This window comes from Manacus candei, unplaced genomic scaffold (genome assembly GCF_025592945.1).
Source record: "Manacus candei isolate 608988 ecotype Guabito, Panama unplaced genomic scaffold, ASM2559294v1 h1tg000028l, whole genome shotgun sequence".
Taxonomy (NCBI): Eukaryota; Metazoa; Chordata; class Aves; order Passeriformes; family Pipridae; genus Manacus; species Manacus candei.
In genome coordinates this window covers 23,876,441-23,890,832 of record NW_026138076.1, presented here as the reverse complement: position 1 = coordinate 23,890,832, position 14,392 = coordinate 23,876,441, and the positions used below count along the sequence as shown (strand labels likewise).

General features: G+C 35.1%; 1 protein-coding gene across 2 annotated transcripts in view; it reads right to left on the bottom strand.

Annotated features, from left to right (window-relative positions):
* FSTL5 (follistatin like 5) overlaps window positions 1-14,392 on the bottom strand; it is a 289,424-nt gene that overhangs the window by 204,814 nt on the left and 70,218 nt on the right. For both annotated transcript variants that reach the window (XM_051789812.1, XM_051789811.1), the window contains exon 4: window positions 894-1,142. In XM_051789812.1, coding sequence (XP_051645772.1) covers window positions 894-1,142 — 249 coding nt within the window. The remainder of the gene's footprint in view (window positions 1-893; window positions 1,143-14,392) is intronic.

Here is a 14,392-nt window from a genome sequence, read left to right as displayed (position 1 = left end):
GTATTACTCAGGGTGCAAATATATCCACAGCATAGAAGAATGTTAACAAAAATAGGGCAGTCTTTAAAAAGAATATGAATCAATTCATCCCCAGGTAGACTAATTAAAAAGGGCCTTACTTAAAAACATTTCCCCTCCCTTCCAAAACCATCCACCTGTTTTAACCAGTAAAAACATGCTGCAAATCTGTCAAAGTACTCATAAATATGCTTAATCAATGTCTATATTGGCAGAGTTCCAGAAACCTGCAAGGTGTGCTCAAATTACACAGAAAAAGGCAAGTTGTTATTGTTAACATCTTCAGCAGAAAATGCTTAATACGAGGTGTATCTGACAGCATTCAGGCTGGCATCTCTCTGCATTCAGAAGATTGAAGCGTAACTAAACTTGCATGCTGTCATAAGTATACAAGTAAACTCTTCATTGTCCAAATTCAAAGCAAGGAAGACCCCTTTAGCTACAAACGAGCTGCTGGTCTATCAACTTCAATACCAAATACAACCACAGGTCCTGCAACCTTCCAAAACCCCTCTGAAATCCTAAATTCTGTTTTTCCCCATAACAAAAATTAACATCCTTCTGGCATTGGGAGTGAAAGTGCATTCAGATGAATGAGGTCAGCAACAACATTTGTAAGGTAAGCTGCCATAGATTAGTTTCCATGAGACAACTGGTTTATTCAAGTTAAAAAGGGGTGATTGCCCAGAGGACTGAGTATAAATAAAAGGAAAAAACAGAATCCATAAGATATCTCTGGAGTGCAATACTTACCGTATTAACTTTGAGTCATTTATTCACTGTACACTCAGTGCAAACTCCATAGAGATTTAATTGAACTGCTTGAAAACACATACTCGATAACAATATTCCAGGTATTGTTCAGCCACACTTACCTTTAAAGAAACAATCTTCATTGTGTACAATGGTGACCTTTTGCTTTTTCAGACAGGCAGCTCTGTGCACTTCGCAGTGGTTTTGATAGAATTCTCCATCAGAACCACACACAGGCTTGTAATGTGGCTTGCAGTGCTCCATGCACAGACACTCAGCTTGACCGGTCTTCCCATTCACAACGCAGTGTCTGCCCAGACCACAGTACTTGTTTTCACATGATCCAAAATGGCCATCCTGACCAAGATACCCTTAAAAAAAAAAAAAAAGCTTGTTTATTAATTACATTTTGTTTAACTGCATGCAAGATATAAAAAGGATTGAATTGTGTACATAAAGTGATACTACGTCTTTTGTTCCATCCTTGACTAATATTTAACATAGGTCAACCTGAAATGAAACAAATTTAGTCTCTTTATCATAACTTTTATGCTTTCATTCATCGTCATATACTAACTGTAATTAAGAGCATGATCTAGTAACAAGATTTACTCTTCATTAAAAAAAAAACCAACACAGTAAATCATGTATTTTTAAATGCGTATTGAAGTTTTTCACCTTAAGATCGCTATACTATTGCATGTAATAGAACAATGCATTCTCTAGAATTTATATCATAGAATATCTCAAGTTGGAAGAGACTCATAAGGATCATTGAGTCCAACACTATGCTTCTCACAGGACAACCAAAAACTAAACCATATGACTAAAAACATCATCCAGAAGCTCCACAAACTCTGACAAGAAGATAAAATAGACATTCACACATGAAGACTGAACACAAGAATAACTAGAGCTGGGACAAGGCTCTTAACCAACACACAGAATTAAAAAAAAATAAAACAACAAAACCTCTGTGACAGCAATATAGTAGCATTTGAGAGAAAAGAGCATGGATGAGCAGGACATTCAAGTGAATAGTGACTAGGAGTTAAATGACCCTCTAGCAGAATTTCAATGAGGACAAACGTGATTTGGATAGCAAACAGAGCTTTAAGAAGTTTCTGCAGTAAAGAAGTTTCTGCTGGCCACAACGTCCAGTTCCTTCTACTCCTAAAACATGGAAATGGATTGTCTACATTAGGTTACCAAAGCCGCCTGTCCACTTTCTATCCCGTCTGTGTTGCTGCCACCATGTAAGATAAGGACTATTTGTCAGGAGCTATTTGTCTTGGTGAAAGACAAAGTGCAGTGCACAATAATACTTCCTTATTATATCCTCAGTTTCCATTTTGACTGCCATAGAACTGTGGCTTTTTGGCAAGGGAAAGGGTATGATGTGAAAAACAAAAACAGAATTGTCAATTGCAACTACCAAAACTTCAACTACATAAGTGTTCTGATAACAGAATTGTGTCCTAAAATAAGCATAAAAATACTAAAATGCCTTCAAATATGGAAATAGACACTGCCCTTCACAGTTACTTCCTTTTATTCTCTCACTCCACACTCCTAATCTCCAGAATAAACACCTAGCATTTTAATTCCTTGCAATACTTTCCTTATCCTCACAGCCTATCTGAATAATACTTGGCTAACCCATACAAAAATGGTGTGAGCAAACAAATCACAATGCATAATTTCATAATTATTTGGTCATATTAGATTCATTTCCTGTAGTGAAGTGCTAACACGTTAGTACCATAGTTTGACGCACATTTCTTGTAACCATGGAGAATTTATGTTCTTCATTTTAGTAGCAGAAAAAAAATCTTACCACTTTTTCTTCTTAAGCTTACAGGTCTATTAGACAACCGTGCTTTGATTTCTTGCTTTCTCATACAGCACAAATTTTCTAGACTTAATGTACCACAGAAAGCACACAACCATAAAATTGGGTCTAATGACATGCTTTCGTTATATTACTTGATAACAATTTCAGCACAAAGTTAAGAGGACTACATATCCATCTCAGGTGTTATATGGCTGATACAGCTATACTACAGTGATTTTTATTCACATGTATAGCCCAGACTGATGGTGAGTTTAATTGCTCACACCCCAAACTGAGTTGAAATAGGTAAACCCAATTCAAAATTAAAATTTCCTATAAGTTTTTGAAAATATTTCTCCTTGTGCCTATGTATCACCACTATTACAAGAAACAGACATTAATTGACAGAAATTAATGTAAACCCAATTTTCTTCTACTAGTGCCAACCTCAAATAAGATCTTCAACATCCAAGAGTGCTTTAAAGCATAGGTCATGTACACATACTGCAGAACTTAAGAACAACTTTGAAGTGATGGAATTGTTAGAGTTCAAGGCCAAAGTCCGTAAATCATTATTGTTTCTGCTTTCTGAATGGAAAATAAAGATCTCAGTCTGACAACCTCTCTGAATTATTGACGAGTGTATGGTGACTCAACAATACACTGTGTTGTATGTTGCTATGAAAATACAATCAATTTAAGACTACACTTGGGACTTCATTTTAGTACTATAATTGAATCTGATGCCTGAATGCAAAACAGCTTCTTTCTGATAAGGGAGAATGATTTACATAATATATACACGATATACATGATATATAACATGTAATAAACACTTGAAGAAAAGTGCCAAGATCGGTGTTTACAGAGCCATAGTGCTGTCTACTCTCATATGGTTCCGAATCATGGGTCATCTACCACCACCACCTGCGTCTCCTGGAACGCTTCCATCAACACTGCCTCTGAACAATCCTAAACATCCCCTGGTCAGATTATGTGACCAATACATCTGTTCTAGAACAAGCAGCAGTATTGAGGCCATGTTGCTGAGAACACAGCTGCGCTGGGCAGGGCATGTCTCACCACTTCCCTAAGATCTTGCTCTATGGCAAACTTGCCACCGGCTGCCGCAAGAGAGGAGCCCCGAAGAAAAGATACAAGGACTCCCTGAAACAACACCTCAGCTTTGGCCATATTGATCATCATAACTGGTTTACTCTGGCCTCAAAGCAGGAGCTCTGGAGACACATCATCTATAATGCTGCCATTTCCTTTGCAGCCCATTCATGAAATGTCTGACTGTTTCAGTGACTCTCAGGAAATCAAGACTACTACTTTTCCTTCCTGGAATTATTTTTAATGGAGGTATACTTTTAATAGCATGATAATGGAAAAAGGTTGGGTTTTTTAATTTTTCTGGGGAGTTTAGGAGGTTTGGTTTTGGGGGTTTTTTTTGTTCAGTTGAGTATTTTGAATGACAGTGTAAACAAGTTTCCTGAGATAAAATTGTTTAGGATGCAGCACCCATTCAGGAGACCATCACCATCACAAACACCAAGTGTTTCTGAAGGTTGTTCTTCTATCTAAGCATTTAAATTTAGAAAGTGAACTAGTAAAAGGTGAATTTTAGTTTCTATATTTAGATATAACTCAATAATTTAGTAGAGAAGGCAAGCAGCCCGGCATATTCAATATTAGGAGAATAAAAACCAGTCAGGATGACAAATAATCTAGTCATGAATGCTAGTATTTTTCCAGCAATTTGTTATTGCTTATGTGATGATAGATAAGTCTATATTTGTCAAATGCCACAACACAACAATAGGAAAGTGTGCACCCATATTAGCAACATATACTGAATTTTCAGCCAAAAAACTATAATATCTATGCATTCTGAGTGTATCTACAGTACTGTAGGAAACAAAATGTATTTTGTTCCATTTGAAAGTAAGGTAGAAAACATTTAAAAATTATCATAGCTTTATGTTAAAAAGAAATATCTTATTCAAGAACTATCAGTAGAAGTGTACTATGGCCAAGACAGCCAAAGCAGTCCCGTAGATTTTTCAGATTCTCTTGAAATTTAAAACTCTTAACAGATATAAAATGAAATAACAAACAAAAATAAAAGGTTTTTTATTTTAAAAAGTGTGAGAAAATGAAACTCTTTTAGCTTTTAAGAAAAAAAAATAGAGTTTCAAATTTTCAGTTGGGATTCCTCATACAGGTGTCCTCTTTAAAGGTTAGTTTTGCAGCACCCAGAGTTCAGCAAGCTCTAGGTCACACTTGAATAATTTACAGCTGGGAATTAAGTGGATGTTTTATCATGCAAAAGACTCAGAAATCTACACTTTTCCCTTTTAACTAATCAGTTTCAAGAAACATTCCACATGGAAACTTTGGAAATTCATGAGAGAATGAATCACCATGTTCTACAGTTGGCCCTGGTCTGGAACACACATAAGCTTTCTGTATGTTAAATCCTCTCTCACAGACTTACTTGATTTTTATTTGTCTAACAACATGGTTTGCATTCATGGCTTCCATCACAACTCGCTGCATTACCTACGTGTCATGTAAAACAAAGTGGTAGCTGTTTTTGGAAATAATGCATCAATATTTGTGTACAAATAACTAATGGTTATTACTGGTGTCCTATTCCCCCCTCTTTTATTTAAAAATGTTCTGTAAATGACAATTCTAACTCTACCATCATATCTTTGTTTCATACACTACCTATGAAAGGCCCAACCAAGACTGTAATCATTACTTTGGTAAGTGTTCAGTGTAGTCTCAAGTTTCACATAAAACAGAAAATATGTCAGGGACATCAGTGGGAAGAAGGAAGGAAAAAAAAAAGGAAAAAAAAAGGAGCAAATAAGATTGATCACCACCTACCAACACTCATAGAGCATTAACACTGAGCATGACCTCAGTATGAACTGTATCTGCTCATAAATATTAAAGCTCTAGATTTTTCTATTCTTAAACTATAGTATTTTAGCAGCAGTTCTTTAACAAATTTTGATTTCAGTAGCAAGAACAGCTTGTAATTACATGGACTGAGCATGACACTAAATCTGCATTACTCATTATCCAACACTCTTGGTATATGAAATTCTTCAGTAATTTAGCATTTATTTTGGTTAGGAATATTTTGGGCAGGGGAAAAATATAAAGAAAAAGGTGGATTATTTTAGAATAAATCGAACAACATTCAAAATTTGTCAATATAATGCTTGTAGTAATAAGTTTCCACCATATAACTAACAGCACATATCTTAATAAACTAAAGAGATAAAGGATTTCAAACTCTTCTTATCGATCTATTTTCTAAATATGGTAATAGAGGGCCTCACCTTAGCGTATCTTGACTTGAAACTATAGCATCTCTGGTTAATTGGTTGTTATGTGAGCCAGTGTTGTAACAATACTGTTTTAACAATTGAAACAACTGGTTTTATTAATGGATTTGCAAGCAAAGTAATTTTAATGTGCATCTTCCATAAATTACATTCTAACATATAAGTATTTCTTGCAAATTCTTAAAGCAAGAAAAACTCTTCCTCCATACTTATTTATTTGTCTTTCTGCAGCTGACTTATCCCTAACATTTATAAGTCATCTTCAATTTAAATAGTGTTTCCTACCACTAACTGCAGCCTAAAACTCATACAGGTAGAAGGACATATATCCCCAGAGCTCAAAAAATCCTCTTCAAGACTCTAAATTTAAAAACTCTACCTTAAAAAAAAAAACAAACAAAAAAACCAAAAAAAAAAAAAAAAAAAAAAAACAAAACCAAAAAACAAAAAAACCAAAACCAAACAAAACAAAAACCAATTTCACATTCTTTTAAAATTAAGATTAAAGTCAGAGGTGTCTCGTCTTTACACTTAAAAGTCTCTTCTCACCTCTTCACATTCAAGAATTTTTTTCCTCTAAGCTTTTCTAGGAGCTTAAGTTTAAGCATAGGAAGAAAAAAATATAAATTAATTAGCTATCCAGTACATTCTGAAGTTGTTTGTCTACATGGAGTAGTAGAGGCAGAAGGACAAAGAGGAAACTATAGCAAGAAATATAGCTGAGAAAAATTACTTAAGTGATAGCATTTTTCCTGACTGCACAATAACAAACTTGACAATTGAAAAAACAAAGTACGATAGTCAGGTACAAAGGTCATTCCTCTTAAAAGAAATAAAGAGCCATTTGTCTAATTAAATTTGGTAGAAGAGAAAGTAGTAATTTTTGCTGCATCACAGGTATGAAGAAAAAAATTTTATAGAAGAGAAAAATTGTAAAATTGTTGTCCTTCACCACAAGGAAAATCATTAAAGTACCAATTTAAACATGGTCATAGTTTGAATACAATTATTATTAACAAAATAGAGAAATTTTGAACTATATCCTTATTCACAAAGAGTGTTGATCATGAAAAGGTTGATCATGAAAATAAATATTCTGAGCATGAGTTCATCGGCACTTCAATTACAGATGAACAAGTCTGAGGGTCTCTCCTGCCTCATACTGTTAAGGTATAACCTTGTAATGTTTGGCAATGAGATAGAAGATAAAGAGCTTCAAAAGATGACCAGTATACAGCCAGAAGAATGTGCTATGTCACTGATGAGCAACAACAAAATGCCTGCACATATTCAGCTACCAAAAAGATAAAAATTGGTGGATAAAATGTGAGGGAATCCTACCAAAAAGTAGGATTAAAAATATGGAGTTCAAGATAATAATTACAGAAAGGTAAAATAATTCAAGGTTTGCTTAAATCAATGTTTTCTATTTTCTAATTATTTAAAAGTGTAAAATAGTTGTACAGTAAGACTGCTTTAAAAAATTCAGGGGCAAGAATAAACTTTTGTTAGAATATTGTTTTTCCTCCCAGAAGGTTTTCAAGAGTAGAAGTGCAAACTTGCTTTGAAAAAGATAAAACAAGAGTGAGCTATTCCCATTTCCACTCCAGAAAGAGCTTCTCTTAACAACTCTGTCAAGCAATTCTGTGTCACATACTTTTTTCCTAAACTCTGCTGTCACTGAAAGCATTAATTTGGATCTCCTTCAAAGTTTCCTCAGAGTCAGAGACAAAACAGAAGATTGCATTGGCTGCACTTGTGGTTCAAAGACAGAAGAGTGAAAAACGAGGACAAACAAAAGTGCCACAGCCATGCAGGGGCACGATGAGCACCTGCAGCTTCAGCCCACGGCCCTCAGCAGCAGACCCCTGCAGCTCACACCCCTCAGTCCTGCTCCCACTCGTAGGGGTGAAAGAAAATCATACAGACTGCTGACCATTAGCTTGCTGTGTCATAGTTTTCCTTCAGCTTCAGTCAAGTAAATGCTTTATACAACAGTTTACTTTGCCTGTGTGCAAAATCAATTTTTGGCTGGGTCTTGGACCCGGAGGTCCTCTCCTCTATTCTTTTCTGCCCGACCCCTCTACACTCATACACATAAAAAAAGTACCATGCCCACCCTGCCTCCTTTTCCCCCTTTCCCCACTTTCTTGCAGGGATACTAGAAGTACTGTAAAGATTTACACCTCTATATCGTTTGACAGATCTTCTGGTATGTTTAATACTTATTGGTGAGGACTGTCTAGCAGAAATAGACACAGACATTATGACTGTACAGGCTTTTTTCAACTTTCAAAGTCAAGGCTAAATACACTTAAGAGAATAGTGATGTCTATTCAAATGAAGTCACTTTTTTATTGTCCTGTAAAGGTAAGTTGGAACAAATTAGGACAAAGTGCTACACTTGCAAAGGTAAAACTACAGTGAGAAAAAGGAGAAGAAAATGATACCAAATAGTACCAAGATCTGTAAGTGTTGAACAGCCAGCTAATAAACCTGAAATATTGAAATCTCCCAAAAAAGTATACCCGTCAGCCAGAAACAATCAGTTTAGCATCTTTGCCCATGTGAATCCATTTCTCTTACCAGCACTGAGTTGCCATCTTCAGCAAAATTCACAGAATTTAGTTTCCTCAGAAAAGAGAAAAATCAAATCACACCTCCTCTACTTGAATCAAATTGAAGATAGGGAACAAAAACGCCATCGAAGAAAATGAGGAGAAATCACAACGCAACATGAACTACACAAAAATATCTTTTGCTTATTAGTCTGAAACTTTTCCCACCTCCCAGAGCCTTCACCTGCTCCTCTTTTTCCCGGTAGCAACCCCTTTATGGGCTTGCTCTGCTTCAGGTGCTCACATCAGGTGGCTCAGCAGCTGCCTGGCCCTTGCCTCCTGCAATTAAAAAGGTTTTCTGCAGATTCCTGCCTCTGTAAACTTCTTTGCTCACTCATAGAGCTATTAAACCCCTGCTTTGGTATCAGAGCATAATAAATGACTGTGACAACTCCACTGCACAGCCTGTCTTCCAGTGAGGTATCCTGTTCAGCTTCCCACCTGTACCAAAATCAATTTTACCATGAAAGTGGTGCTGGGCAGTGCCCTGGCCCTGTGCCCAGGACCCAGATAGCAAGATCTTGTGCAACCTCATAGCTAGGGATCTGCCAGTTCCCTCAGGTGACATTACTATCCTAGCAAGGGTGGTTCACGTGCTTGTGGGAACCAAGAAAAAGGGTTGCCCAATCCTCTTTCACTGCTGGGAGGTGATCCTTGGGCACAATACTAAGCCTTGTGAAAATCCCCTTCCTTAATCACCTGCCTTACATTTGATCAGGGACCATTAAATTGGTAAAATGATCTGTGGGCTCCAGACATACTACTTGCCTTACACAGGGGAATGGAAAATGCATACAGGTCTGACACAAACAGTTAAATAAATTTGGAATAAGAGTACTACTGGCTCTAAGCGTAAGTATAGATGTCCTTTGAGCAGTTTCAAGCCAGCAATTCATTACTTTCAATTAAATCCATAGCTGTACCTAGTATTTACTGCGCATATCTTTCTCACATATTATCTTTATCTTTTGAAAAATATTTATTATTCATTTAACATCAAACCAAGGGCAAAAAGAGTTTCTTTAAAACAAATTGGGAAACAAATTACATATTTGCCTCATCACAGATACATGGACCTTTATTCAAATGGTTGATTGCTTTTCAATTGCAGCACAGCAGGCAATCCTCTATTCTGCCAAACACGTTACCCAATGTCACCAAGAGCAAGGAAATGTGCATCGCAGCGACAACAGTTTTGAAAAGGTCATAGTCTGAACAACCTTTCACACATTTTAATGCCTATTTGAAGTAAGGCTTGAATATCATAAAGGGCTAGCTTAGTTCTCAGTTAGACAAAACAACCTGTGTATTGCTCAGTTGTCATTCAAAAAACAAACTGATTACTTTTACCAACAATGGTCAAAATAAGCAAAATTTTCAGTTAAATTATTGACAGGAATTTTCCTTTTACTTAGTTAAAAATTAGAAAGGCTATTAGGATTTGGTTTCAAGAACCAAGGTAGTAACTGCTGTATCACATAGTAATATTAAATTTTCCTCTTTGGCAACTTTTCGCATGAAGAACAGATTTGTCCATTTTAACTTAAAAGACTATTGTTTCCTCCATAGGAATATGTGGATTTCTCTGGGATTAAATATGCCTCTATATATGAAACAATATTATATAGAGAAAACCTAACTCATCCCCTGATCAAGTAGCTGTCACTAAAAAAGATCATTCAATTATCCATGGTCCAAACTAGCATGCCATAATACAGATACTATGTAATTACTGTGTTAGATATTTTTTGGAGTTTTCCTCTTCTAAGCTTCCCTTGCAGAGCTCTGATGTCTTTTTGCTACTTTCCCCAGGGACCTCTACTAGAAAAAGTAGCACAGACATTGAGCGGCATTTAAACCATATGGTTAAAGTGCAGCATCATTACTGCTCAAGGAAAGCTAAAAAAGAAATGTCAAGTATTTTCAGTTTTACTGATGTGAAACATTTGCTCCTAGTAAATTTTACATTGTCCATTTTTTTCTAGTTGTTACTAAGGGACTGTGGTGGGTTGACCCTGAATGGCAGGTTCCTGCCCACCCAGTCACTTGCTCAATCTCCCAGGAATTCAGAAGGAATTCAATAAGGAATTCATTCACTAAATTTCCATTGACCGGCAGATGTCCAGCCATCTTCTAGAAACCACCACAAGTAACAAGACCATGTCTTTACCAATATCCTCCTCATTCTCCTCCTTTTACCCAGCTGCTATTGCTAAGCAGAATGTTATATGGTATGGGATATCACTTTGGCCAGATTGGGCCAGTTGTACCAGCCACGTCCTCTCCAAACTTTTTGCTTTGAGTGAGGCAGAGTGGGAAAAAGAAAAGGCCTTTACACTGTTCAAGAATGGTCAGTGATAGCTAAAACTCAGCACAGTCTTGGTCACCAATGAGATTTCTTTAGGGTCTGCTATGGAGAAAATCAACTTTATCCCAGACAGACTCAGTGTAGGAACACTGTAGCAGCTTTGAAAGCTTCTCAGGAATTAGTAAATCCACCAAAGGAAGTGTGAGGGTGTGTGTTATAATCTAAACTGTTAATCAGTGGAACTTTTCAGGAAAAAATATATTTAGAAAAATATCATAATAATTTTGATATGTGGAATTTCTAACTGATTTCTTTTACAAAAGTAGTAAGATACTTAAAATTATCATGTCCTTTACCTGCATGGAACATTAAATTTAATAGTGTAAGTATTATTAAGGTGGGCTATGATCTTTACAAGCCCTTCAGAAAGAGCAAAGGCAAAACACTGCACATTTGTATATATGAGTCTCAGAGACACAGCTAACAAGCTGATAACAATGACCTATGTGTGGATTTCTGAAAGGAAAAGAAAATCACCAGCAAATTAAACTATATAAACCCCCCCCACAATAACCTATAAAAGGTAAATATTTTAAAGACAATAAGAGAGAGCCCTAAAAACAATGTTTTTATGAAGAATATACATGTACATGGTGAAGCAATACCATCACCCTCTGGACTTTGCTAAAAGAAAATAATTTCAAATATGTTTGAACGTTCATGACTTAATTCTGCCATTTTAAGTAAGCTAAAAGTGATGCATAGCACAATGCACTGTGTATACATCTCTTTTTTTCAGAGCAGAACTGATCCTGTCTGCTCCATACATTTAGCAAAGTTGTGGGATTTTTTCTGAAGGTGTTAGAGTTAACTCAAAATATCTACAATTATTAAAAATCATGCTGAAAGCTAGACTGTACTAAAACAAAAAGGCAAAATGCTTTTCCAGATCTCTTTAAGGAGAGAATATCACTCCATGAAAACAAAAAATACATGGAAAAGTGAAGTATCAAAAAACTTCATCTTGACATATGAGACTACTTCTTTATCAAAAATTTATGAAAGCAATAATCTACATAAATAGTCCATTTAAAATTATTTTTACACCTATGTATAAGTCTATTAAAAACTACCGGACACACCAGAGATGGCCACTCATACAAATATAAAACTAATTTCTTTCACAGAATATAATGCCCTAGTGTGATGACTCAAGCAATGTGACTACCAAAAAAATTTTCTCTTTCTGAGGTTAAACTAATAATGTTTTCTGTGAAATATAATCCAAACCAAAAAAAAAAGAATTAAAGTATAGTTTTGCTGTTAAACCACAGAAACACAGTTTCAATTTTATATCTGATAGTCTTTGTAGAAATAGTTCACTATATAATAGATTCTTGTCTAATAAATATGTAAAAGCAAACTAAAGTCAAAATACAAAATCCTGTCTCCTACATCATGGAAAGTCAATCTTATGAGAAGAGTGTATATATCTTTATGACTGAGAAAGCATTTAGCTTTCAGCAGAAAGAAAAATTCTCATCAGACATTCCAACTGTCATGCTTTTTGTATTAGTTGATATAATTTCTGTCTAGTGACAAATTGCCCTTATAAACATGGAAAAAATAGTACTTTTTTTCTTGGATAATATTAGAATTTGATAAAACCCACTAGCTGTGCTACATATGGATTAATCTAGGGCTATAGTAATAGATGGTCCTTCAGCATTTCAGAAGTACAAGCTACAGAACTAATTGTACAAAAACATAAAAAATAATATTAAACTACTATTCAAGACAGTGCTGTCTACAAGAACACTTGTAGTGATTCATAACTTTCACACATCTGGTTCAGCTGTTGCATTTCTTCCCACCAGAAAATGGCAGAAAGTTAAACTGAAGCTTAGGGTCAGCATAGGTAACAAGTCCCTGTCAATTGTTTCAATGGTTTAGCTACACAAGTGAAGGAATGTTTGAAATGAATGAATATTAAAATCCTGGTGTAATATTATTGTATATGGAATTTTCAAAAGGAAGACTAATTTTATGCCCATTAATAAAACTAAATAGTTTGTTACATGTCATACTTTCTCAAGTAATTTCAAGCAATTTATGAAATGAGACATGCAGATGTAAATTTACTGGTTATAACTGGAGAAATAAGTTTTGCCATGGGAATAACTATTTTGAGCTACTAATTTTTTTTTTATATTTTACTGAATTGAAAGTTATTTCAGGTCAACAAATTCTGTTTATGCCTGGTAACCCTAAATTATTTATTGCAGCAGCAATAAATATTTCATCACAAATCCTTTTAAAACAACAATGCCTTTGCAACTAAATTTTTACAAATTTTTTTATCATAAACAGTTTAGTTAAATGACTGAAATTATATTCCCTAATATTTTTTTCTCTGTGCTTAGGGGCCACCTTTACAGCAGTTGAAAACTGTCAAAGAAATCTATATGAGACCTATGTGAAAATAATTTAAATTAATTATGAGTTAGTTTAAAGTTCCTGGAATGTCCCAGGTAACTGGCTTCGTTTTCCAAAAACCAGTTATATCTTGACTCTATACATTTATCCTTACACACAAGCATAACTGAATTATAACTGGTTTGTTTTTTTTATTACTGCATTGTAAGGTAACTCTTATGTTCATTTAAAGTCATGGCAGAGCTTATTTTAGTGCCTTAATTTCATTTTGTATGCAGATGAACTAGCACAGTACTACAGTCTAGGAAAAAACATGTAAGGTACAAATATGAACAGGAATTAATTTTAAAGCAGTTTAAACCATAAATTGCCATAGCTATTTCTGAATAATTTGAACATCGGTGTACTTCTAGTCATGCTGTTTAACACAAACTTCTTGTGTCTTTAAACCTACTCATTATTTCCTACAAAATTTAACCTGCATCACTTTTTGAATATCTAACTAAAGCTAAAAGGCAATTTAATAGTATTGCTACGTGTGTGTTCATAAACAGATTTCACAGTAGCACTAGTATGCACTACAATTTCTAGAAAACAGCAGAATGATGGATAATGTATTTGTGTGTAAAGGTCTCTGGAGCTCTCTTATACCTTTCTTGAAAGAGCTGGAGAGCCCATCACCTAGAAAGAATATTTTCCATTTATCACAATATATGTGGCCTATTTATTTTTTTTCAACATAACTTTATTGGAGTGCAGTAATTTTATCTGAGTATGTATGCTTAAAATGTGCAAGTACTGAATATATATTCCTCTCTCTTCCTCACCCCCACAAGTATTATATGCCTTCCCATTCCAGGTTTCCCTGCTTGAAGAATGTTTCTGAATAGACAACAGTCTTGACAGTAATATTCCACTCACAGAAACACTACAAGTGCACCAAAAATTAACTCAGTAAGAAAAATATATGAAAGTTTGGTGGATTCTGCATCAGTCAAACTGATTTTTTCAGATAGAAGGAGGCACTCTTTCCTGTGATACCTGTGTGCTATTGTAAAAC